Consider the following 23916-nt stretch of genomic DNA (forward strand, 5'->3'; position numbering starts at 1 on the left):
ACTAGTATGGCAATATGTAAATCAATGGATGTGTAACTGATGTGATTCTGCAATCTGTATTTGGGGTAAAAATGGGAGCTCATAACCCACTTGAATCAAAGTGTGAAATATGATATATCAAGAATTATGTAATGTTTTGAACAGCCAACAATAAAAAATTAAAAAAAAAATAACCTTTCTGAGCACGCTGGGCACGTAATCAATACTGAAAATAAATATCATAACCAGACCTTCTCCAGCTCCCTCATGCACTTAAGGGGAGGCATCAGTGATAATAATTTTAATGTGAGCAGACAGGTACTTTACCTGGCTGAGACAAAAGTGGTGTGTAAGGGACTTTCGGTTCTATTGTACTCATTGGTGGAGGTAGCAAAGGGTTAGCAAAGCTGCGGAGTGGATGGGTTGGTCGAACACAGGCTGTGGGGATGGTTCTGCTTGGTGCTTCCTCACTGCTGGGATGCTCAGGCTGAGCTGGGGGCAGCATGGGTGCTTGTTGTGTGGCCGGTCCTTCACTCACTGCTGCAATGGAGACAAGAAATCCAGTCATGATTCCAGACAGTTTGTTATCCATAAGAATCCTAAGTCAGTTCAACAATAAATGCAGGGTCTGGCCCCCCGCTTCTTGAAATTATGATCGTTTTCATTCTTCTACCTTCATATATTTATAGCATATTTTTAGCACTTCCCCTTTAAACAGTAGCAATAGGTCCAACAGGACAGGGATCTATCTTTCAGGAAGAGTAGTAAAATATATTCAGCACTGACTATATTGCCTGAACTGTCTGGGCCCTGTAATCATAAGTGATGAAGCGAGAAAAAAGAGTTATTTCTCCTTTCATAAGTAGCAATGTCAGTGAAATGCAATGTACCAAACCCGGTTACAGCTGCATTATTATCTACCAGCCAATATGCCAATTTTTCTGTGATTTAAACATGCCATGTCAACTGTCAAACAAATCAGAGTTACAGGGTGCTCAGAGGCATTGCTAATAAAATGATTCAAATAATAACCACTATCATTATCTTCCATAACAAAATAGAGACACATCTAGCTAAAAGTTCTATGAGAGACAACTCTGCCGGAACAAGTTGACTGAATGCAGAATTATGATTTTCCCTTTTTGGCAGCAAACCTTGTAATATCAAGGCAGATAACTATAGTTGAAGAGGTTCCACATAGTCATCTGTGAAAGCCTATGGGCATTTGGACAGCTTTGTGTATGAAAATACACCTTTGCTTCAGGGAACATAGTTGAATAAGACTAAAATATTTCCAAGGCAATTTCTCTTTTGAAGGACAATGTGACTCAACTTTATTCATTTATATTCAAAATCACCAGATCCAGGTTAATCCACAAATAAAAAGGAACTGCCTAACAGCTTTAAGTGTTAACCACCTACAAGTATTTCAGATGATTTATATCTTAATAAAGTTTTGTTGGGTAAATTGAAAAAAAAAGCCATTGATAGAATATTTCACTTTTCAAAAAGTAATTTTTAAACAGGAACTATTTCAAGATAATGAATTTCAGAGAGATAATTTTGAGTCTCTCCAGGAGGCTCAAGAAGGTTAGTGAAGGGCAAAGGAGATAGAAAGAAAATCAGATAAAGCCAAAGGGAGTAGAGATGAAAGATACAAAAGATCAAGACATGCTATTAAAGATATGCAGAAAAGTGTCTTCTGAGGCATTCATTCTCATTCTTCTATATTGGGAAGGGGTCAGAGGTCCTTTGGGTCATGGAGTGGCCTTCGGGCTTAAACTTATTCAAAGATGGAGGTGAAATGATGTAGGGCTGAGAAGACAGGATGTAGCCCTATAGCAACCAGGGCCAAAAATAGGCAGAGCCTTCATAAAACATTTCTTCAAACAGGGGAAATCAAGAAAGTGAACTGTTAGGAACACTCTAGATAGGTGTTATAGGGAGATAAGTTGCTTGTAAGATGGTAAAGGAGAGGAACAGTTTGGGGTTGGCTTTCAATCAGTGATATATAGTGAGATAATTGAAAGCATAGGTTTAGAGACAAATTCTATATAGGTTTTACTATGGACTCACATTTCCTCTAAATGAGAGAATGATGAGTGGCCAATTATCCAAATAAAGACTTGATTATTGAGCTAATTCCCATCATGGGCATCTTTGTGTCACTGGCCTGAGAATGGTGGCTGAGGACTGCACTCATTCTTGTCCTCTTAAGAAGGTCCACTTTGATGTGGGTCTCTTTATTTGCACTTCATTCATGCTTCAGGTCCCAAAGGATAGTCATAAACTGTTAGATGGAAGTAATTGCTTAGGAGGGAAAAATAGCCTGTCTCAGGAAGGGCTCTGGAGATAATCCTTGGGATGGAAAAAATTATTTATTACAAGAAGTTTATAATCTCACAGCGAAAATTTGGGGGAACTTAAAATGCTTTGGCTTCTACTTAACTGAAGGTCTCTTATCCTTCGTGAATTGTGAACCTCACATATACGGTTCTTGAGGCTGTCATTCTCCGATCCCTTTTTGTCCCCAGCTATCTGATTCTTCTTAAAGGGTCCCTATGATCAAATTAAGAATATCTGTCCAGGGTAAGAAATTTCACAATTTTCTTTAGAAATCTGCTTTAGGTGATTCTTTGTATTGAAGAGGAATTGCAATTAAGCCACATTGTATTTCAGAAATTCTTTTGTATTAAAGAAACAATAATATATTTCTTGCTTGCTTGTTTCCTTCATATTTTCCTTTTCTATTTATTCTACACTTTCAAAATGAAAGATCCATATTAAAATGTTATTTAATTGTAAGTTTAAAGAAATGTACATGCATCTTTTTTTAGTCCTCTGTCATTGAGTCTTCTACTTTAATAAAATACTTAATATGTCATGTGAACGTATGCATTTTGACAGTATCACTAAAATTATTTGGGGCACTTGCAATCCTACTCTTTCACGGTATTGCTCTTCATCAGTGTCTCTAAAACCAAAAGTTCTCTGCATGCGCAGACCTGCATCCTCAGGTTTTCTGCTGATCATGATGCTTCCCCACTGGGATAACCATGATGTGGACTTTAATGTAGATGTATCAACTCACAGGTGAAATCTATAAAAGAAAAGTGCCTAAGCCCTGGGTAGAATGGGAGGGAACATTCTGGGGACTGAATACATTGCCAATCTAGAAGAGACTATTTTGTTTTGTTCAAAATATACAATGGATAAGGGTTTCCAAAGATTATTCATAATTCTTATATTTGAAGTGGAGCAAAAGAAATGCTTTTCAAAACTGGCTGACAATTAAAGCAGTAAAAACCCTAAAACAAACACAATAGCAACTGCTCTGCCATAGAAATGCTTTCATTTCAAATGTGACCATTTGGCCAGTTTAAGCATCAGCTCCAGGACACCGACATGAGACAAATTGGCTCTGTGACATGGCATTTAGCTGTGCTTACAGCTCTGAAAGCAAAGGAAAGCTTCTTTTGCCCACAAAGTACAGCTTCCCTGCAAATTCAGAGTATAGAGTGAGAATGAAATAGGTGCTGGCAAGGCACTCATTTTCAAATGATGAAATAGTAGGAATTCACTGTACAAATAGCATACAATTACATAGCAGAGTCAAATCTCAAGGCACTTTATAATAATTAATGTCAACACATAAATAATTGCTGCAGAATAACTGGCAAAAATGTTGCAAAAATGGAAATGAGGGTTTTTCTTCTGTCTAAAATTTGCAGTATTTGATAGAAACACAGCATACTAATAACTCTCTGCAAAGACTCTAAGTTATGACTACCTCTAGGATCTCAATTCACTCTTGAATCTCAGAACAGGATCACGTAATATTCCTGAGTGATCCCAGTTACTTATAGAGTAGATTTTAGAACACCCTAGAGAATTACCCATGAACCCCATTGCATTCCTAATTTTTTTCTAGATCAAATTCTGTTTATTAGTTGACTTGCAATTTGGTAGAGAAGCAGAGCTCATAAAAAAATAGCATGGATAAAATTGGCGAGCCCTCTAAGAGAACTTGAGAGAAGAGTGGAAGTCACTTAAACTTTAGTATTGCAACTTGATTCAAAGATGAGAAAAATGGGGTTACCAGTTCTGTAATGACGGGCACAAATGGAACCCCATGACTATTATGTATTTTATAGGTTCTTAAAGAACAGTGCTGCTCCCTGTTCCCTAGGGACAGCTCATTTGCCTTATTCAGGCTTAGATTCGAAGTGAAGGTTTCTTAGAAGGGAGAAAAAAATATTTATCTATCACAACTGTATGAATCTCTGTGGATGGGTCAGCAGAAGTGTGTAATGCACCTGTACTTGCTATATATTTCCTTACATTTGGAGAGAAAATCAACTTTATCTGTGATTTCAGAAAGCAGCAAGTTTTGGGATCAGGGCTTTAGTGATTCATCTCTTACCAAACTCTAAGGTCTTTCAGGTAACTTTGGAGGAAGTAGTGTCTCTACACTTTGCAAAGCCATCTTTTTCTTTTTCTACGTGTGCCTTTCTCTGTTTCTCAAGGTGACTAATAAGACGCTTCTACCCAGAGTCATGAAATGTTTTCTGCTTCAAAGAGAACAGAGATGCTTAGTGTTCTCCAATGCATTTAGAAACCAATACTGAGTGGCTGGAAGTTAACAGTTACTGACATTGATTTAGAAAATATTTCCTTTCCTAGAAAAGAAAGTACTTATTCTTTCTTTCTTTTTTCTTTTCTAAGCAATCACTTGACATATATTAAATCCTGTTTCTCTGGCATTGCACATATTTTGTTCAAAAGATACTTGATGAATGACTGAATATATTCTTTGGAAATCTTGGTCAGGAGTGTAATGTCCATTGTCCTGTGATTTTAGATGAAGTTCAAAAAATTATCAAGCACTTTGTTTAGACTATTTTATTTTTCTAACTTATATATGTTTATGTTTTATATTTATGTTATTTTATAATAGTTAAACAATTATCTTTATTTAACAATCCTTACTTGTAAAGCAATTATCAAAATGAAAAAGTCTATAACAGAGACAAAATATTTTAACTAATTAACTTCTAGCATACTTCAGTTTTAGAGGTGATTTAGGTTCATAGGAAAACTGAGCAGAAGATAGAAAGATTTCCCAGATAATCCCTGGATATGTAGCCTTCCCACTACCCAAATCACTGACTAGAAAAATACATGCAAATAAATATCTTTTAACCACGGACAAAACTCAAAAAGTTTTTACCAGCCCATTTCTTTTTCATTGAACTTTAACTTTCAGAATCATTTCCCCCATGATTTAATGAGACAGTTTTATAAGTTGCACCAACTCAGACAAAAAATGAAGAAGTAGATGGGCTATAGACCTCGGTAGGAAAATTTCCAGGAGGAAATCTTGGAAAGGGAAGAGCAGTGAGGAATATATCATGGACAAAATTAATCACCGTTATGGTTTGTACATGAGTCCCCTAGACTGATACGTTGAAGGGTTAGTCCCCAGTGCAGCCAAGTTCAGAGGTGGGGCTTTTGGGAAGGGATTGGATGAAGAGGGCTCTGACCCCACGAGTGGATTAATCCACTGATAGCTGAATGAACTCCTGGGAGGTGGTGGAAACTGTAGGCAGGGGGCATGGTTGGGGGAAGCAGGTCACTGAGGGCATGTCTTGGAAAGCTCCCAGGGACCTACTTCGCCCTCTGCTTCCTGGCTGCCATGAACTGGGAAGCGTCCCTCTGCACACCCTTTCTCCATGATGTTCTGCCTCATCTCAGGTCCAGAGCAACGAAGCCAGCAGATTGGAACCTCTGCAACCCTGGGCCAATATGAATCTTTCCTCCTTTAAATTGTTTATGAGAGGCATTTTGGTCACAGCATTGGAAATCCGACTAACACAATTACCAATGCAAAAAGTAGTGAACTTTAGCTTGTAGTTGTCATGTCCAAGGGACAAGAGAAAGGCCATCCTACCCATTTTTCTTTTGATATGCCTTTAAAGTCACAGAATGTGGAAGAAAATTCAAAGAAAATACTGAACAATGATCCCATGAGGAGACTAACTAAAACTAAAAAATTCTCTTGATACATGACATAGGAACTTATGTGGTCTGATTTTTTTTTTTTTTACTAAAAACACACATTTAGTTGTCTTTGGGATTTGGAAATTATGTACTGTTAGACTTCCACATGTTTCTCATTTAATTTTACTCACTATAGCATAGGGGGGCTCTTTTCCCTCGAGCTTTTACACACAACTCTATTCTGCAGGTATGATGTGCAATGAGAAAAGAGAAAATGAATCTCATTCTCCCTTGGCAGATTTTTGATGCCTTTTAATTCTAACCTTGCTACATCTAGACGATTTATGATTTCTTATAGCTGCCCCTATTGGGCTGGAAAAAATATAGCTTACCTCACAAATACATTTTATTGCTGTTACTATCATATCTATTACAAAACATCCTCTCCCACATAAGCTGCTGAGTCACCTGTTCTTAACTAAGAGATGAAAGTCATAAAATCGATTTTAAAATGCTGTGCTCATGGGGTAAAAAATGTCAAATGGCACAGAAGAAATCACTAGGGTGTATATAACAGCTAAAAAATCTTCCTCTATTCCTGCCTCTGCCCTCCTTCAGGAATATGAAATACTACTCCAAAACTCTTTCGTCTCCAATATTAAAAGCTGAGAATGTATTGCTTAAATGAGTAAAGAATGCCAAAGCATTCAACAAGTATTGATTCATTGGGAGTCAACTGAGACATATTTCAATTTGACCAACAGATACTAAATCAGAATACATTGTAAGAGATGACTTGATTATGAACCACTTACTTAATAGTACATACTAATTTAAAGGACCCACTACATCATTGTGTTATGAAAATACTTGGCCTTTGTTGGCCCTCGTGCCCCAGAACATCAGTATAGTGGGCTGTAGAAGAACTCCTAAAAGCACGTGACCCAATGTGTTGTTCTGACCCAAAGGACAGCCTGTTGGAAAGGAAAATTCTAGCAATAAGATCATAGGAAAATCTATCTTTCCAAGGCACAGGAAGGTCAGAATGTTCCACGTTTCACAAGTTATCTTGCTAGTATTCATTTTTTTTATTATAAAGAAAGGAAAATGCATTACACTGACTTCTTCCCGCTCCAAAACCTCGGTCCACCGACAGCGTTGGGAACGGAACAGGCCGGAGAGTGAATTGTGGGTGGGGGTATCCACACGTGGGAGATGGGAGGATTCCTGGGTACTGGGCACTTTCTAGGGTTGGCACAGGGATGGCACTCACGACAGCTGCAAAACAAAGATATTCATTTTATTTCTTTTAATATCTGCATATCCACCTAGTGAGCATAAAGGGAAATGGCTGAATTTTAAGATCCTCAAATCCATATGCAACACTCTCTGTAACTTCATGGTGGTTCATTACTTACCTCTTCCCCCACAAACCCCTTCTTATGTTAGAGATGATAGCTCACTTCTGAAGCATCTTACTCTGGAGCATTATCCTGGAGTTCTAAACTTTCCATGTTCAGAGAAATGATTAATCAAGAGACTATAGAGCCATCTCAAAGTTTTTATTATTATTATTATTATTATTATTATTATTATTATTATTATTTTGCCTTCTTCTTTCTTCAAGCACAAAACATGGAATTAGAAGTGTTAAGTTGTTCACAGATTGAATGTACTATGTAGAGCTGAGGAAGGGCTGAGAACTTTCTATTATTCCATAAATAAACATACTGCCCCCTAGAGACAGTCTGGAAAGATGAAAGCAAGGTATATTCTCAATATTCATACCTGGGATTTATCTGTAAATAGAAAACTATTCAAATGGCCAAATCAGTGCAGGGGAGTAATATTATTTTAAAAGCAGCTAAATGTTTTCCAGGAATATCAACATCTTTTAGTTATGTTGGTTGAAATCCACAGATTAAAAACTTATCTATATATCTTCTAGATTTACTCAGTTTTTTTCAGTTCCATTATTCAGTAGCTATTCAATTATATCGGTATGAAATATTTATTCAAACTATAGTTAATTTTTATTTGAATTCATTTTATAAAATGTGTAGTATTCCATGTGTGTCATTAGAAAATAAAGAAACAAAGAAACAAAAACCGATCATCACATTATCTCCATTAAAGTTAAGCAAGCTACTGCAGTAACAGGTTTTTGTTGTATGTTCCTAGGAAATTAATAAAGTTACTTTCTTAAATATACGATTTTTATTTAGCTATATTCTAATGCTAATCATTGGACTTTGGAATGTACACACAAGCCAATTTGCTAAAGGAAACCTTTTTTCCTATAAATCATATATCTGATTTTAAAAATAGCTTCATAATCATAGATACAAATTACCTTATGCTATTGTAAATCAGTGAGGAACAACACATTGATTTTTTTTACATTTTATAACTTAAACATGCAGATTAATTATATTAAGAATACAACACTTTAAACTGAAAGGGCTGCTTATAGTAAACTAGCTTTAAAAAATAGCTTATGTCATTTGCAGGAATATGGATAGAACTAGGGACTTTTGCATTCAGTGAAATAAATTGAACTTGGAAGGTGAAGAGACCTATGTTTTCTCTCATATTTGGAAGCTAGAGAGGAAAAAGGAAAAGAAACGTGGAGGAAGATCTCATGGAAATCAAAGGGAGATCAGTAGATGAAAGGCACCAAGGTATGGGAGGTGGAGGGCGATGGAGGGAAGGGCTGGGGAGCGATACTGGCAGAATTACATTGTTATGTTTTGTGCACGTATGAATACAGAACAACAAATCCCACCACTGTGTACAACTAGAGTGCACCAATAATGATGTGGAACAATAAAACAAAACAAACAAAAAGAATTTAAAAAAGGTATTCCAGAATTTATTTTCCAGTGTATGTATAATATTTCTTGAAATGCATATGAACATACCTATTTGAATTGGAAAACGAAAGTTAGCTTTTTTCAGATAAAGAGTTTTGATTGCCTGGCATGAAAATGAGAAGTGAATTTACAGCATAGATCAAATTAAGGGTATTTTCCATAAATTGATTAAAAATACATAAATCATTTAATAATATGGAAACATTTTACTAAATGTTGCCTTAGTAAAGGTACATTACAACTTATATTCCATTTTTTCCTAATACTGTCTCCATATATTATAGAAGCCTGTAGTTATTTGTTATAATTACTTGGTAAGTCTAGGCACAGCTTTATGTGGCTGTACCTCCTAGAAAATGAGAATGTGCAAACCTGAATGAATACCAAATTATTTCTCAGTGATTTAATCTATAACTTATATTTTCAGCATAATTGAAGGAGGTCCTCATCTAGATGTGAGTTGAAAGATTAATATCAATGATTCTGAGTGAGAGTTCAAAGAAGGTTTTTGTCATGCAATTTAGGTGTCAAAATCATTGCAGTAAAAAAATCTCATTGTTAGAACATTTACCCATACATATATGCAAACAAAGTTCTTCAGTTTTAGATCAATAAAAATATTGAAGTAGAATTTATGCAATAAGTTGTATCTATACATGAATATATACAATTAATGTACAAAAAGACCCTTTCATGTCATTAAATGATGAAAGTCCAATAAAATTTTACTTTATATACAACAGTACAGAAACACTACTTGTAATGTTAACTCAAACCATAAAAAAATAATAGAAAAGACATGGTCACTGGAAATAAAAACATAAAATTTCAGTTCATAAAAATTTCATGCTGCAAAGAAGATAGATGATCGATATTAGGTACTCAATCATAAAAATGGATCATGTTTGTATATTAATTTATGAGGAGAGTCAAGTGTGGATAATAGTTCAAGGAGAAAAATGAGTGATATGAACCTTTCTCTTTTAAAGAAAAGCTTCCTCATGTGATTGCTAAAGGCATGATAATGAATATCCAATTACTATCATATTTTGGGGTTTTTTTCAATTTTTTAAAAGAGTGGTATATCAGAAAAATTTCACCTCTCAGAAAGAACTTAAAGCAAAATATATTAAATGTTAAATTGTGAGGGTTTAGGTTTTCTAAATTAGTTTAGGACAGGCTTAAGTGGAAACTTGAAAATAAATGACACAGAACACAATGCCTCAATAAAGACATTGTATAAAGAGTAAATTATGAACACACATACACATGCATGGCTCCAGAAAAGGGAAATTTTTAAATGGCAAGGAAACTTTAAAAGGAATCAAGAGACTAAAGTCATATACCAGCCCAAAGGATTTTTAGTTCCTTCAATAAAGAGGTTTTAATTTGGTTGAGTTCATGTCTCATGATACACTGCTAGAAATACTTCATTTTTCAAGTGAGCTAACAGAAGGGATTATCAGCTAACAGGAGTCACATCTGGAAATCTGACTTTTTAACCCACTGGAGTTTTTAAGTGGTTTGATATATTAGTTAGTGTTCCAAGGTATATAGTCATTATAGTTATAATAATAATAATAATAGACTTGAACACATTTATAAATAAAATAAGAGTATAAAAATCTATGTTTATAAAACCCAAATTTCCAAACTCTGAGGCATTTAATTTCATCATTTCACTCATCTTACTGATCAAACAAGATCATGAATAGCCATGAGGGTTGATGGTCAAGTTGTGAGGGATAACCTTATTGACGGTTTCTACTCATAAAATACATGTGGCAATGATCATCACCCTTAGATAGAGATGGTGCCTGACCGACAGGTTATGCATATTTCTTTCTTAATATCATTGTATTATTATAGTATAAGTAATAATATTAAAAGCCAATATTTCAGACTATTTACAAAGTTTCATTTCATTATCAATATTATTATATTGCTATAATAAAACAATAATATTTTGAACCAATGTGTTATACTAGGTTTAGAAAAAGGTTTTTATCAGTATCTTCTAGTATGAAGCCAAATAAATTTGGATGGAAAAACATAAAAAGGATTTGGCAAGCCACAGAATCTGCAAGTTAGAGAATGGAGAGAACCCAAGAGACTAAACTTATACTCCAGTTCCAACTCTTTCATTACTGAAGAAAGAAATTTCACTTTTCAATAGTTTCACATTTTGGCTGCTGACCTGGACATAAAAGGGTTTGCAAATAATAGAAGTTCTTTGAAAAAGAATAATCTATTGTGTTTGTGTATCTCAAAAACTCTCATTATTTTATTTCCTGACATGGAGTGGAATAGCCCTTGCTTTTGAGGTATTCTGAATTATAATTCATTTCTGCAGGAGTGTTAGAGTCCACATTTCTATAGAATAATAGTTGTTGAAAAAAATAATCATCGTAAAAAAAGTTGAATACAGTACTATTAATTAAAGTAACTTTTGTTATTTTCCCCTGAGATATCAGTTTAGAGAACCAGAAATACACACACACACACACACACACACACTCGCACATGCGCGCAGGCACGCACACACACACACACAAACACAAACATCACCATTGAAAGCATTCACTGGGCTGTTATGTTTATGTAAAATAGCTTGGAGAGCGATATCATCAAGCATTTTCAATAAATCTCTGCTCTGTGGCCAGACATGACAAGAAATCTCTTCTGACACAGCTTGCTGACAATTGAATTTATATCTGACACTGATGCAAAAAGATTTTTCAAGTAGAAATTCCCTCACCAATTTATTTAGCTCCCTGAGCCGGGCACTGTGGTATTTGAGAACTTTTACAACAATCTTTAAAATGTTAGTACTACATGTGACCTACAGGAAATCTAAAGTGAAGACATTTTTAATGTTACAAATTTTAAGAACTAAAATTTTTCCTAGATGTTTCTCAGTGTGGTACTTGACAGAATTGAGAGGTTTGTGGAGGAGGAAGGGGAACAAATATAATGATAAAGATAATTATGTTGAAGAGAAGAGTTGAAGTGAAATGATTTCTCTGTCGGCTTCTCTTTACCCTATCTTTTCTGCAACCACCTATATATAAGTTGAGACATTTGGAAATTTAGTATTGATTGCCCTTGAAATATATTCACATCCCTTCCATATTTTCAGGTGTTCTTTGACTAGCAAGTCTCACAGAATAATACTCAACAGTATCCACAAACTTGATGTAGGGCCTCTTTTGGGAAAGTACTAAGATTAATAAATACACCCTCTGTAGTTATCTTTCACGTGGTGAGAAAAAACCTAAGTGCTCAAGTCAAACTGCCTGGGTATGTTACTTTATTCTGCCACCTGCTCCTGAGTAAGTGTCACTGGCAGTATCAAGGCAGGTCCCAAGGACATCTGCTTTCCTGTGGGATTCCTCTGCACATTTTACAGTGTGACCTGGTCGCTCATAGAATATTGCAGGAGGGATGGTGATCACTTCCACAATTGGGTTAGAAAAGATGACTTGCTCTCTCTTACTACCCACCTTTCAGATCACATTCTGGAAGAAGGCTGATGTCACATCTTCAGGAAATACTGGGAGAATCAGGAGGAGGCCCAAGTGGTAAAGAACTGAGGCCCATGACCAAGAGCCAGCAAGGAATCTCTGACTCAGAACCACCTGGGTTCCTGAATTATACCTGGGTTCCTGACCAAGCTGTTAGGGAAGTAAATGAAAGTTGTTTTATATTGCTACCTTACAGGGGTGATTTGTTATGTAATAATAGATAACTATACATTGACTTGAGTAAATTACTCAAGCTATTTCTCAGTTTCCTAATCTATAAAATGGAGAGGACCCAAGCACCAATTTTATTTATTTATTTATTTAGTTTTGTATGGGGCGGGGGATTGAACTCAGGGGTACTCAACTAAACCACATATCCAGCCCTATTTTTTATTTTATTTAGAGACAGGGTCTCACTGAATTACTGAGAGCCTTGCTAAGTTTCTGAGGCTGGCCTTGAACTCACGATCCTCCTGCCTTAGGCTTCCCAGCCTCTGGGATTCTGAGAACTAACTTTATGATTCAGTCATGAATGAGGATCAAAGAGCTCATCCATAGTTCAGTGGGCAAGTGTGTAGTCAGGAGTTAGAACCCCATACACATTGACTCTTTTTTTTAAATTTTTATTGTTGGTTGTTCAAAACATTACATAGTTCTTGATATATTTCACACTTTGATTCAAGTGATTCTTATTACTAATCTGCATGGCTCCAACATGTCTAACCAAGAGTGTATTGAATACTATCTAGTTGGAAATGTTTTTTTAAAAACATTTGAGAAAAAGAAGTGCAATATATTAAGACAGAGGCAAATAAATCACTTTGAAATAAAATTTGAACTTGTTGGAATTATAAGATTTTTGAGACTGGAAAGTTAAGTTCTTCCCACAGGGGAGGAGAAGAACTGGAATAGTGATCATGACATAAAATCTGGGTTGAAATTCTTGTTTTGTCATCTATTAGCCCTTCATCTGTCAAGTCTACCCGGCCCGCTTCTAATGTGGTTTAGACACACATCACAAGATGAAGTATGATGTGATGCTAACTGGCTCAGTGCCAGTCTCAGGGTGGCTATGTAGCTGTAGTAAGATCCAAAGTCATGCACTGTTATAAGGGAGATTTAAGGATTCCCAAATCCCTCTACCTTTACCCCTTTTGTTGGCCATCTTGGCTGAGGTCTTTGAGATAGGGCTACAAAGTTAAAAAATATGGAACAGTTGTGATTATCTGGGAATAAATTTTGACACCCTAAGTATCAGACCAAAGATGAGGCTGGAGGGAAGAAAAACCCTTATGTGGGTCCATAGGATTCCCAGAAGATGAGTTACAGGCATAATACTATTCCCTTCTAAGCAAACCAGTGACTTTGCTAAGACTTGGTGAACTCATTTGCCTTAATCATTTATAAGTAGCCCCAGATCCCCCTAAAACCTTGACCTAGATGGGAAAGGTCTTGGAATAAATAATAGTATATTTTGTTGTCAACATCTCCAAGACATTAGGAGTTGAAGAAGATCTGCTGACATAAATCTGTACTTCATTTGCTCTAGAAAATCTTTCTATAATTGAAGTCAGTGTTCTTTTTACATTTCATCATCTGAGGTTTGATACTTTCACTGACTCTTTGCCAGATCCCCCTGTGATTAGATCCCCTGTATCTTTGAAATAAAAGCCATCTTTTACCTTATAAAATCTCCCCTGAAAGCATAATTCTGTATTCCCTACAGACACTTGTTTGAGCTCAAAAGGCAGATCATGTTTGGTTGTCTGTTTTGCAGTGATGGAGGTCTGACCCAGGGCCTCATGGATGCTAGGCAAGTGCTCCACCCCTAAGCTTCATGCCTAACCTCCAAAACCATCTCTTGGCTTTCCACACAATCCTACTAACTACCTGGTTTAGCAATCCAAGAGACTTTCGACTCAATATTTGTTTACAAGTCATTTGTTTATAAAACTACCAAGAAACAAAGTCTGTGCTCTCATTTATTCACAACTCTTTTAAAGCTTATTCTTATATAAAGCCATTACATTCTACAAAGTATAGCCCAATGCATACATCATGGCGGGGCTGCAGATGTCCTGTTTCTCAAGGCAATCATAATAAAGGAAGAATGAAGCATGCTGTTCAAAAGTCAAAGACTAAAATCTGATCTTAATGATATGCTCAAACTAGTATTTAGAATGATCTATTAGGTAATAATGATGTTTCTAATGCAAATTTAAATGAAGTTTGAAATCTCAGCTGCTTTCTCCTTCTTTCACATTCCAAACTGTTGAAAATCTGTATGCTGTTGATGTTACAATGCTAGAGCCACTGTTTGCACGTATTTGCATCCACTGCTCCAAAGAAAGCATTCTTGGTTTGATAAGTGAATCCACCAGAACTACTGGGAGATGGAATGAATGCCTAGTTCCAGAAACCTATGGAGCTGGGCCCCTCTTCGGGTACTTGTCTTTCATATCCTGTATCCAAGGGTCAAACAAGGATTCTGAATTGAAATCAAACATCTTAGAGCCTGGAATTATCTTCTCACAGGCCAGTGCCTCTCAGTATCCATCTGCACAGAAGCAGACCTTCTAGAACTGTAGTACGTTGGGCCAGCAGAAGTTCATTTTTTAAAAAAATCTACTTTTACTTATATAGCTTTATTTCACCTCCAAACAGTTTCTGCAACTTGCTTGTTTGTTTTCTGCAGCCCAGTTACTAAAGTAGATGGTTTTAACGGGAAGAAAATTCTCACAGTAAATGTTTTAGAGAATCTACAAACCCGTAGCTGTAAGTTGGCCCAAAGCTATCACAAAGCCAAACTGCCTGACTTCCTTTGCCCCTGTCCCTTTATTGGATTCTTCAGATTGCCTTCTGCAGACTTCTGATTTTACACTGTTTTTTTTTTGTCTCAAGTATTTCTAGGGAAAGAGGAAAAAATTGAAATTCAAGAGGATTCTGTCCAAAAACCTCTCTTCCATTAAATTATGAGAGTTTTATACAGAGGTGATCTTACAGATGACCTGCGTCCCCTACATCCTTATAAACTCCTGTGTCCCTTCTCTGCTCTAGCATCTATAGGAGTGATAAAAGGCCACACAAATGGTCACAGTCCACTGTATCATAAAATTCTAGAAATATAATATGATTTAAATCTCTTTCTAGAAACTACTCTCAAACAGAGGAAGCTGCTCACCCAAGGTCACCTGTCTGAGGATAGTGGCCAACAAAGAGTACATAAGGCAGGGTCCAGAAGGCCAGCTCCAGCCTCGCCTCCTTTGGGACAACTCTAAAGGACAACTTAGCAGAGGCCTCCATTACACCACGTCCATTGAATGTCATCCTCACCCCAATCCCACATGCCTCTCCCTCCCAGGCCTTGTTCTACAAGTATTTGCTAATAAGTCCCCAGTCTTCTCATCTCTGTCTTAGAGTCTGATCACTGGAAAAGCCAGAATATGACCCTTATAACCCTTTAAAAGGTCAGGAAAAAGAAGACTTGATGCTTTGATATTTTGTAATTAATTTTATTATTGTAAGAAAGAGCATTTCAAATAATACTTTGGACACTATAAAAATAGTCACCCTTCATTACCATTTTATAGGCAGGGGTCACCATGTTATGACTGGGGAGTCAATAGTTTGAGGTGCTATCCAGCCTGTGATGTCCACTGGGACATTTCTCATAAGTATCTGGACACTTAGCTGTGTGGTATCACACGGGCAGGAAATAGCATATGGCAACAATGATTGTGAGCCATGAAATATAATCTTTGACAAATAAGTAGATTTTTCTCTCCCATGAAAATAAATACATTTTCCTTGTGGGATTTAAAAAAACAAAAGGAAAAAAAATAGCTTTGGATAGGCTATATTTTATCTGCTAAATAACATTTTATAGAGCATGGTAAGAAATGTCAACAAAGAGGGAGAAATTACTATAATGCACTAATAAAAAAGAAATACAAATAGCTTAAGAAATAATGATTCATAAATGGAACAACAGAGATCTCTCTCTATATGGCTAGAAATCTTAAAAAATGCTATGGTTTTGGTTTACATATGACTCCATATTATAGTTGAGATCTTAGTATATCTAAATGATTGTGTTTGGGTCCCTTAGTAAATTTATCTACTATTCTGAATGAATTGATGGCTCTGCCAGGATACATATCTATATTTCTTAAACATTGTATGGTATCTAATGCCTTGGCAATCAGATTAGATGCAAAGAAACTATTTTATTTATCATAAGTTTAAGAATTTATTTAGAAATAAAATAAAGAGTAAGTATCCTTTCTAATTTTAATAGCATAGCTCATTTTGCTTGTTTCTGAATTTTATGTAAATTGAATCATAGAGTTCTCTTAAATTTCTGCCTGGCTACATAATATCTGTGAAATAATAATTTTTATTAATTATCATAAGTTTAAGAATTTATTTTAGAAAACAATGATGGCTATATGTTGAAGTAATTTTATTTTTTTTGCATATGGTTTCTTCAACACATTGCATATAACAAAGAAAAATTCAACATGACAAAATTATTAAAAAATATATTCTATTGTCTCTTCATTTCTTATTAAAGTATAATATGCATATGAAAAATTGGGAATATGTCAAGGGTAGTGCTTAATGATTTTTCCAAAGTGAAATGCCTAGTATTCATCATCCAGAATAAGAAACAGAACATTATCAAAAGCTACTCCATAGTCTATTCCAGTTATTAATCAAACCCTATCAAGAGTAAGGACGCTTTCTAATTTTAATAACATAGCTCATTTTGCTTGTTTCTGAATTTTATGTAAATTGAGTCATATAGGTCTCTTAAATTTCTGTCTGGCTACATAATATCTCTGAAAGAAAATCTCCATATTGTATTTTAACCTTTTAGTATATTCATTTTTATGAATGCATGGTATTCCATTATATAAATAAACTACAATGTATCTATCCATGTCAACAAAGATATGCTATAGAAAATAGAGCACCTTCTAGAATATGTCTTTTGGTGAAAAGACTATGTATGTGAAGACAGTATATATTTATCCAAGAGTATAATATATCTCACGATAGATCAGAGCACATACTTAAAACATTTTGTAAAACTATATGTTATGGTTTGAATATAAGGTCTCTTCCAAAGGCTCATGAACGAGAAAATATTGAACTATTCAGAGGTGAAATGATCAGATTGTGAAAGCTATAACCTAATCAGTGGATTAATCCACTTGATGGATTAATAATTTGAATCCATTAATGGGTGGTAAGCGTGTGGCTAGAGGAAGTAGTTCACTGGGGGTGTACCCTTGGGATTATATTATTCCTGGTTCTTGTCCTCAAGCCCTGTCTGTCTTCTGGTTGTCACAAACTGAGCAACTTCCCTCCACCTAGACCTTCTGTCACGATGTTCTGCCCAACTTGAGCCTATCACTGTGGAGTTGACCACCCAGAGATGGAACCTTTGAAATAGTGAGCCAAAATAAACATTCCTTCCTCTAAATTGCTCTTGCCAGTTTTGTTTTGGTCACTGCAATGAAAAGTTAACTAACACATTAAGTAACAGTTTAAAACCACGTAAAAATATTAATTATCTGTTTTTTTTTAATAATGACAATAATAAGAAAAATCTACTGCAGGCTATTTTAGGAGCCTCATTCATATAGAGTAAGATGCTGGAAATAAGGGAAGTTTATTATTTCAGACACAGAAAAACTCAGAGCTCAAGGAGATAATTTGAGGCTGCCCGGCAAGAGGACAGAAAGACACTGGGTTCGGGTTCAGACTCTGAGAACCTTAGTGTTAGTTTGTAAATTGGAGATGCTGCCTGCTTTCAAAAAAAAAATTCTGAAAAAAATACTCAGTAAAGAAGATAAAAGGATGTGAATAATATAAGTCTTATATTAGTCTTTATCCCTGAAAAAGCAGTATACCATAGAAGTTTAGAGGCTACTCAGGGTATCCTGTAGCAAGTTGTTTAAGTAGTCCAAGTGTGTGTTTCCCAAGTGTATAATCAGAATGACTTCACAACATGATAATATTATGAGAATTAATTAATAATGAGCAAGTTAATAATCTACCAAGTGATAAAGTGACTTTACCAAGTGACTTTTGATTATCAAAAGTCTTGATACTTGTCTGATTTCATTCCATCTCTTTCTATTTTTAAGATGTTTATTATTTCCTGTTTAATGAAAACAATTTTAATTGTTCTCAGTATATCAGAAAATTTTGTTGGAAGATATTCTTTCTATAACTTATTTGAAAAGGGCCTTGAAATACTGATATGTTACAAGCACAAAGAAAACATCCTTCAAATACATTTACTCATTCATTCATTCATCTGACAGATACTTAGCAAGCACTGATTTTGTGCTAGGCACTATGTTATACAATATGTGAATATGAAGATGAATTAGATACATTACCTCCCTCTCATGAAGTAATTCACAACCCATTAGAGGAGAGAAAATTTGGACTTAAATACCTAACCATGTAAGGTAGAATTATGTATTTAAAAAATGCCATAAAGGCAGTATAAAGCATTGCTATTCAAATATGAAGAGGGAAACCATCATCTCTAGGTGGACTAATCAGAAAAGAATTTGTAAGAGCATCAGTATCTGTCCTGGTCTTTAAAAGACATATAAAAACGTGTTAGGTTGAGCTATCCATTAAGTCATTCCAGAATCTGCAGAGGGAGAAACTAGTGAAGAGCTGTGTATATTTGTAGACTGGCAATGAGTCTCGCTTGGAAAGCACTTGCGGTAGGCACAAGGGTCTTGCAATAAGAAACTAGGTGCTAAACTTACATACAGAATACTGTGTAGTTTTTATTTGTTTGTTTTTGTTTCTTCTTGGCATCAGAAAAATTTATAGAAGACAATGCCATGCTTACCTTGTTTTAGGGTGAAATCTGTCAAACAGGATACATAGGATCTGGAAGATGCTAGAGACAGGGAGACTAGGTATGAGGCTATCTTTCTAGTCCAGGGCTGAGATCATAAAGAAGAGGACAAAATATGAGTGGAGCAGGAGGGGAGGCAGGGATTCAAAAGACACTGTGAAAGAAACATGAATGGGCTATGGGAATCTGCTAGAGGAGGCCGTTTCTTTTGGGAAAGAAAGGCCCCGCAGTGATTCGGAAGCACAGTGAGTTTTGAGAAGTCAGCTGGAGAAGATGGGCATGGGTAGAACTTGGTTACAGAGGAAAGTGGTCTGTGGGGAGAAAAGAATCAGCTAAGTGCAGCAGCCCCTCTCCAGGCAGCGAGAGTTATGAAGGGGAAAGGACAAGGGCTTCCTGCAGTGGCACAGTTGGGAGGATCATTATGGAGAGAAGGACTCTGTAGCCAGGCTTCTGAGTCCGAATTCTGGCTTTACCACTGACCAGAGATGTGGATGAAAGCAAGTCACCTGCCCTCCCAACCTGCATTTCCCTTATCAGTACATCAGGCATAATAGACAGTACCGACTCCATGCATTGAACACTTGGCAGTCAATTCAAGTGCCATGCATGCGTAATGCTTTTGTATTTATTGCCACAAAATTGAGAAAAGATGTGTTGGGGCAGAGGGCAGACGTGACAGACACATGGTAGTTAAAATCTAACAACTGGATTCATTCCTTCAGTTGAATAAACTGAACTTGTACATAGTATCAAGTCCCAGGTGCAGTTCTGGGTATTAAGGATACAAGGTGATCAAAACCAGCAAAATGCCTACCCTCACAGAGATTATGTTAAAATATGGGAAGCAAATAATAAATAAATAAGCATAAAAATGAAAACAGGATGATGCTATGCATTAATAATAATAATAATAATAATAATAATAATAATAATAAAAGAAGCAGAACAGAGAAGGAAGAGAGGGCCAGAGATGCTCCGTAGTTAGGCAGCATCCAGGGAAGATCTGCTTATGAGGATGGCAGTAAACAGAGACCTGGTGATAGGAGGGAAGAGAAGAGAACATCAAGTGCAGAGTCGCTGACTTGGAATGTGTTATACCAGGAACAGAGAGGAGGGGTAACGCCTGTGATGGATTACAGGGGAGCGTCTGGAGGTAAAGCGAGGAATACTACAGTGCACAGACCACATGGGGCCTTGTAGAACAGGGCAAAATTAGTGTTCAAGTGATGGGAAGTCACAGAGGAGAAACCTGGTCCAGGACACAGCTGCCATTGCATAGATAACTGACTGTGGGAACTAAAGGAATCATACATGTAGTCTAGTCACGTGTCAGAGACACTGGGAGCTTGGTGAAAAATGGAAAGGGGTGGTCAGACTTGGGGCATATTTTGTAACCAGGATGTATGGGATTTAGTGGAAGATTGGATTGGGGTGCATGAAAAATAAAAATAAAGAAAAATGAAACTAGTGCTTCTGATCAGGGTAAATGGGTGAACAGTGGTACCATGTCTCTTGAAGTGAGAAAAATGGTCTAATGAATAGGTTTGGAGGAAGGCAGAGAAAATTATGGGAAAAGAAGAGAGCTGTAGTAAGCACAGCTCACATACCCATAGATAGCCATTTGGAGAAGTTGATATCTGATAAGGACCTTGATGAAGATCCTAGAAAGAGATGAGGCTAGTGATACAGGTTGGAATCCATCCGCATTTAGATAGCATTAAGGCCGTCCATCTAGATGGCATAAACTAAGATACTTGTGTAGGCAGGGGAAGCCTGAGGCCTGAGCCTTAGGTACTCTCTCTGACTTTTGGAGATCAGGAAGAAGAGGGGGAATACATAAAGGATACTGAGAAGAGGAAGCTAGAGAGTAAAGGGCTAGAGTAAATGGGAGAAATTTAGTATATTGCAAGCCAAGGAAAAACGGGTTTCAGGGGAAAAGTGTGAACCTCTTCCAAATTTGACTGATAGATTGAGACTTGACCTTCTGATTGGACAATGTGGAGACAGTGATAACCATGGCAACCCTGGTTTCAGTGGAGAGTGACTATGCAAATCTGATCACAACTAATAAAAATACTAGAAAGAGGAGAAAGTAGCCACAGACAACTTTTTAAAATTTTCAGTAAAAGGGCGGAACAAAACTTTAGTTGGAAGGGAGAAGTGGTATCAAATAGGTGTGTTTTAAAACAGGGGTCAGAATGTCTGCATGCCTTCTGCCCACTGCAGTGGTCAGTGAGGAGGGAAACCAATGAGGCATGCGATGTAAGGGACAATTACACAACAGCCCCTCAGTGGGAAAGAAGGGTCTGCAAGATGGCTCTCAGGCAGGAGCATAGTCATGTCAACAAGATTTGATGCAAAGATGAAAATACCATTTTTTTCTGAATGCTTCTTTTCTAGCTAAGAGTGATGAAAAGAGAGAGAGGTTTTGAGTCTGAAATGTCACAATAAATGTAAAACATTCATCTTATGAAATCAAACTGCCACTAGATAAACGCACTGGCATTTCCAAATAGATGAGAGGTGACCCTGGACCTGTGGTCACACATGCCCTGAAGAAAGGTTGTGTGTCTTTCTCTAGTGCACAGGGTAAACAGTGGTGGAGCTGCTAATTTAATCAGGGTTGAATACTTTTTCCAGGTGAGTAAGATGGCGAAGGAGGATCAAGGGAGACCAGACAGAGATCACAAATGACTACAGAGAGTGAGTCGAGTTTGGAGGGGGAAAGAGTGCACCAGGGAGATGAGTAGGGGGGAAGAAGGCTAATGAATGAAAGGTTCTAGAGGGACTGAAGAATTGCTGGTAACGGGGCAATAAAATAAGTATCAGTAAACTAACCGTAAGGTGATGGAAGGATGGTAGAAACTGGCACTTTGTACTGGTCTGGTGTGACATGCAATTGCCGAACTGAGGTGGGTTGGAGCCAATATCATTGGAGGTAACATAAAGGAACTAACAGTCCAGGGTATCAGATGGATTATCTGCACGAACAGGGTAATTATCAAGATTGATCATACAGGTAATTGGACAGAAAGTGATCCCTGGATGCTAATATCATCAGTGAAGTGGGAGCCAGACAGAAACCCTCCACGAGGAGAGGGTGATAAGTGGGTGTCTGATGACATTTGCACCTACAGAGCCAGATTATTTAAGTATGAAAATTGGACCCATTATAAAAAGTAAAAAATAGGGCTATGAAGGTGATCATTAGATTAAGATCAATAATACGAATATACACATCAGCTCCTTTCACACCAATTCATGGTTTTAAAATTCTTTAAATATGTGGCCATTTACTTTCTAACAGAAACGACTTGATTATATATATATAAATTAGATAATAACACAAAACAATTATGATTTCTAAATGATAAGGTTTTAGTCATTCTTTATTATTTCTGTCTAGAAAGTGCAGAGAAATTTTTAATTCTTGCTGATAACTTGATATTTCATAGAAAATGTACCCATAGAAAGCATATCATTTATTCATTGTGGGGATAAGTTTGCTCACCCGGATTGTTGGATTGGGCCTCCATGGGGATCATGAGCTTGGCTCGTGTGGCTCGGCGTGCAGCCAGTGACCTCTCCAGAGTGGACATGGAGCTCCCTGCTTCCTCAGTGTCTTGACCTAATAGAAAAGTACTTTTGATAAATGTATATTCTTCAAAAATCTAACACATCATTTATCGCCAGGTATTCACAGGTCTTACTACTCTTACAGGTGTTTCAAATGATAGCATTTACTTTCTCCCAAACAATACACTTGCATTATATAAAAACTGAAAAAATTAACCCCGCCTTCATCTCCAGAAAGAACTGTTTTATATTTTGAAGCTTATGGTCTTTGCATATATATCTATATGTAACAGAAAGAATGCATATATTAATATACTTGTTTTTCAAAAATGGCATTACTCAAAGCATAGTAGTTTGAAATCTGCTTAGAAATAACACAAATATCTTTATCTGTCAATACATAAGTCAGTGAAATGATTTTAATTGCTGCATAATATTCCACTGTATTAATTTACTAAAATCCATGCAGCTAGTTTAAACTAAAAGACATTAAATCTTATAAAAAAAAGAAACAAGCTACATTCTTTAAAAAATACAGATGGTCATGGTTAGATACATTTAATAAGATTCCATAAATTGCCATACTAAGAGTCACTAACAATAATGAGAAAGATTAATGCAGATTTGAAAAGTAAATAACAATGTCCATTAAAACAAGTTCTGACAGATTTTTTTCATATGTTCTCATTTATGTAATACACATATAAAATTATATAATACATACTCACTAAATATATATGTGCTCACTATATGGAATACATATGTATAAATACACAATTATACAAGCCTATATAAAAACATACAATATCTGTTCAGGAAAGTCACACAAAAATTTTTTTAATATTGCTTTTCTTTTTGTGAAAGGGATTAGGAATTTGAGATGAGGAAAAGGGAAACACAGCTTTGTATTTTGGGGTACTATTTTTTCACAACTGTTAAAGTCTTCTTTTAAAATCACATGCAGTTTTATATTAAAATTTTAATTAATAGAATTTAAAATTATAAATAATTCTGGGAATACATTGTAAGTAGGTGAGATAATGCTGCCTGCCTAAATCTGAATCTGTACATA

At 36.2% G+C, this 23916-nt stretch overlaps 1 protein-coding gene across 3 annotated transcripts in view; it reads right to left on the bottom strand.

The window, feature by feature from the left end:
• Dcc (DCC netrin 1 receptor) overlaps positions 1-23916 on the bottom strand; it is a 1055962-nt gene that overhangs the window by 37086 nt on the left and 994960 nt on the right. Inside the window, exons 25-27 of one of the 3 annotated variants that reach the window (XM_048806205.1) lie at positions 22780-22896; positions 7102-7257; positions 307-516 (exon numbers count right to left, since the gene is read on the bottom strand). In XM_048806205.1, the coding sequence (XP_048662162.1) occupies positions 307-516; positions 7102-7257; positions 22780-22896 (483 nt within the window). Of the gene's footprint in view, positions 1-306; positions 520-7095; positions 7258-22779; positions 22897-23916 lie in introns of all 3 variants that reach the window. The other 2 variants (XM_048806204.1, XM_015482370.2) reach the window with 2 other exon arrangements.

The sequence above is a fragment of the Marmota marmota genome, unplaced genomic scaffold, assembly GCF_001458135.2.
Source record: "Marmota marmota marmota unplaced genomic scaffold, marMar, whole genome shotgun sequence".
Lineage (NCBI taxonomy): Eukaryota > Metazoa > Chordata > Mammalia > Rodentia > Sciuridae > Marmota > Marmota marmota.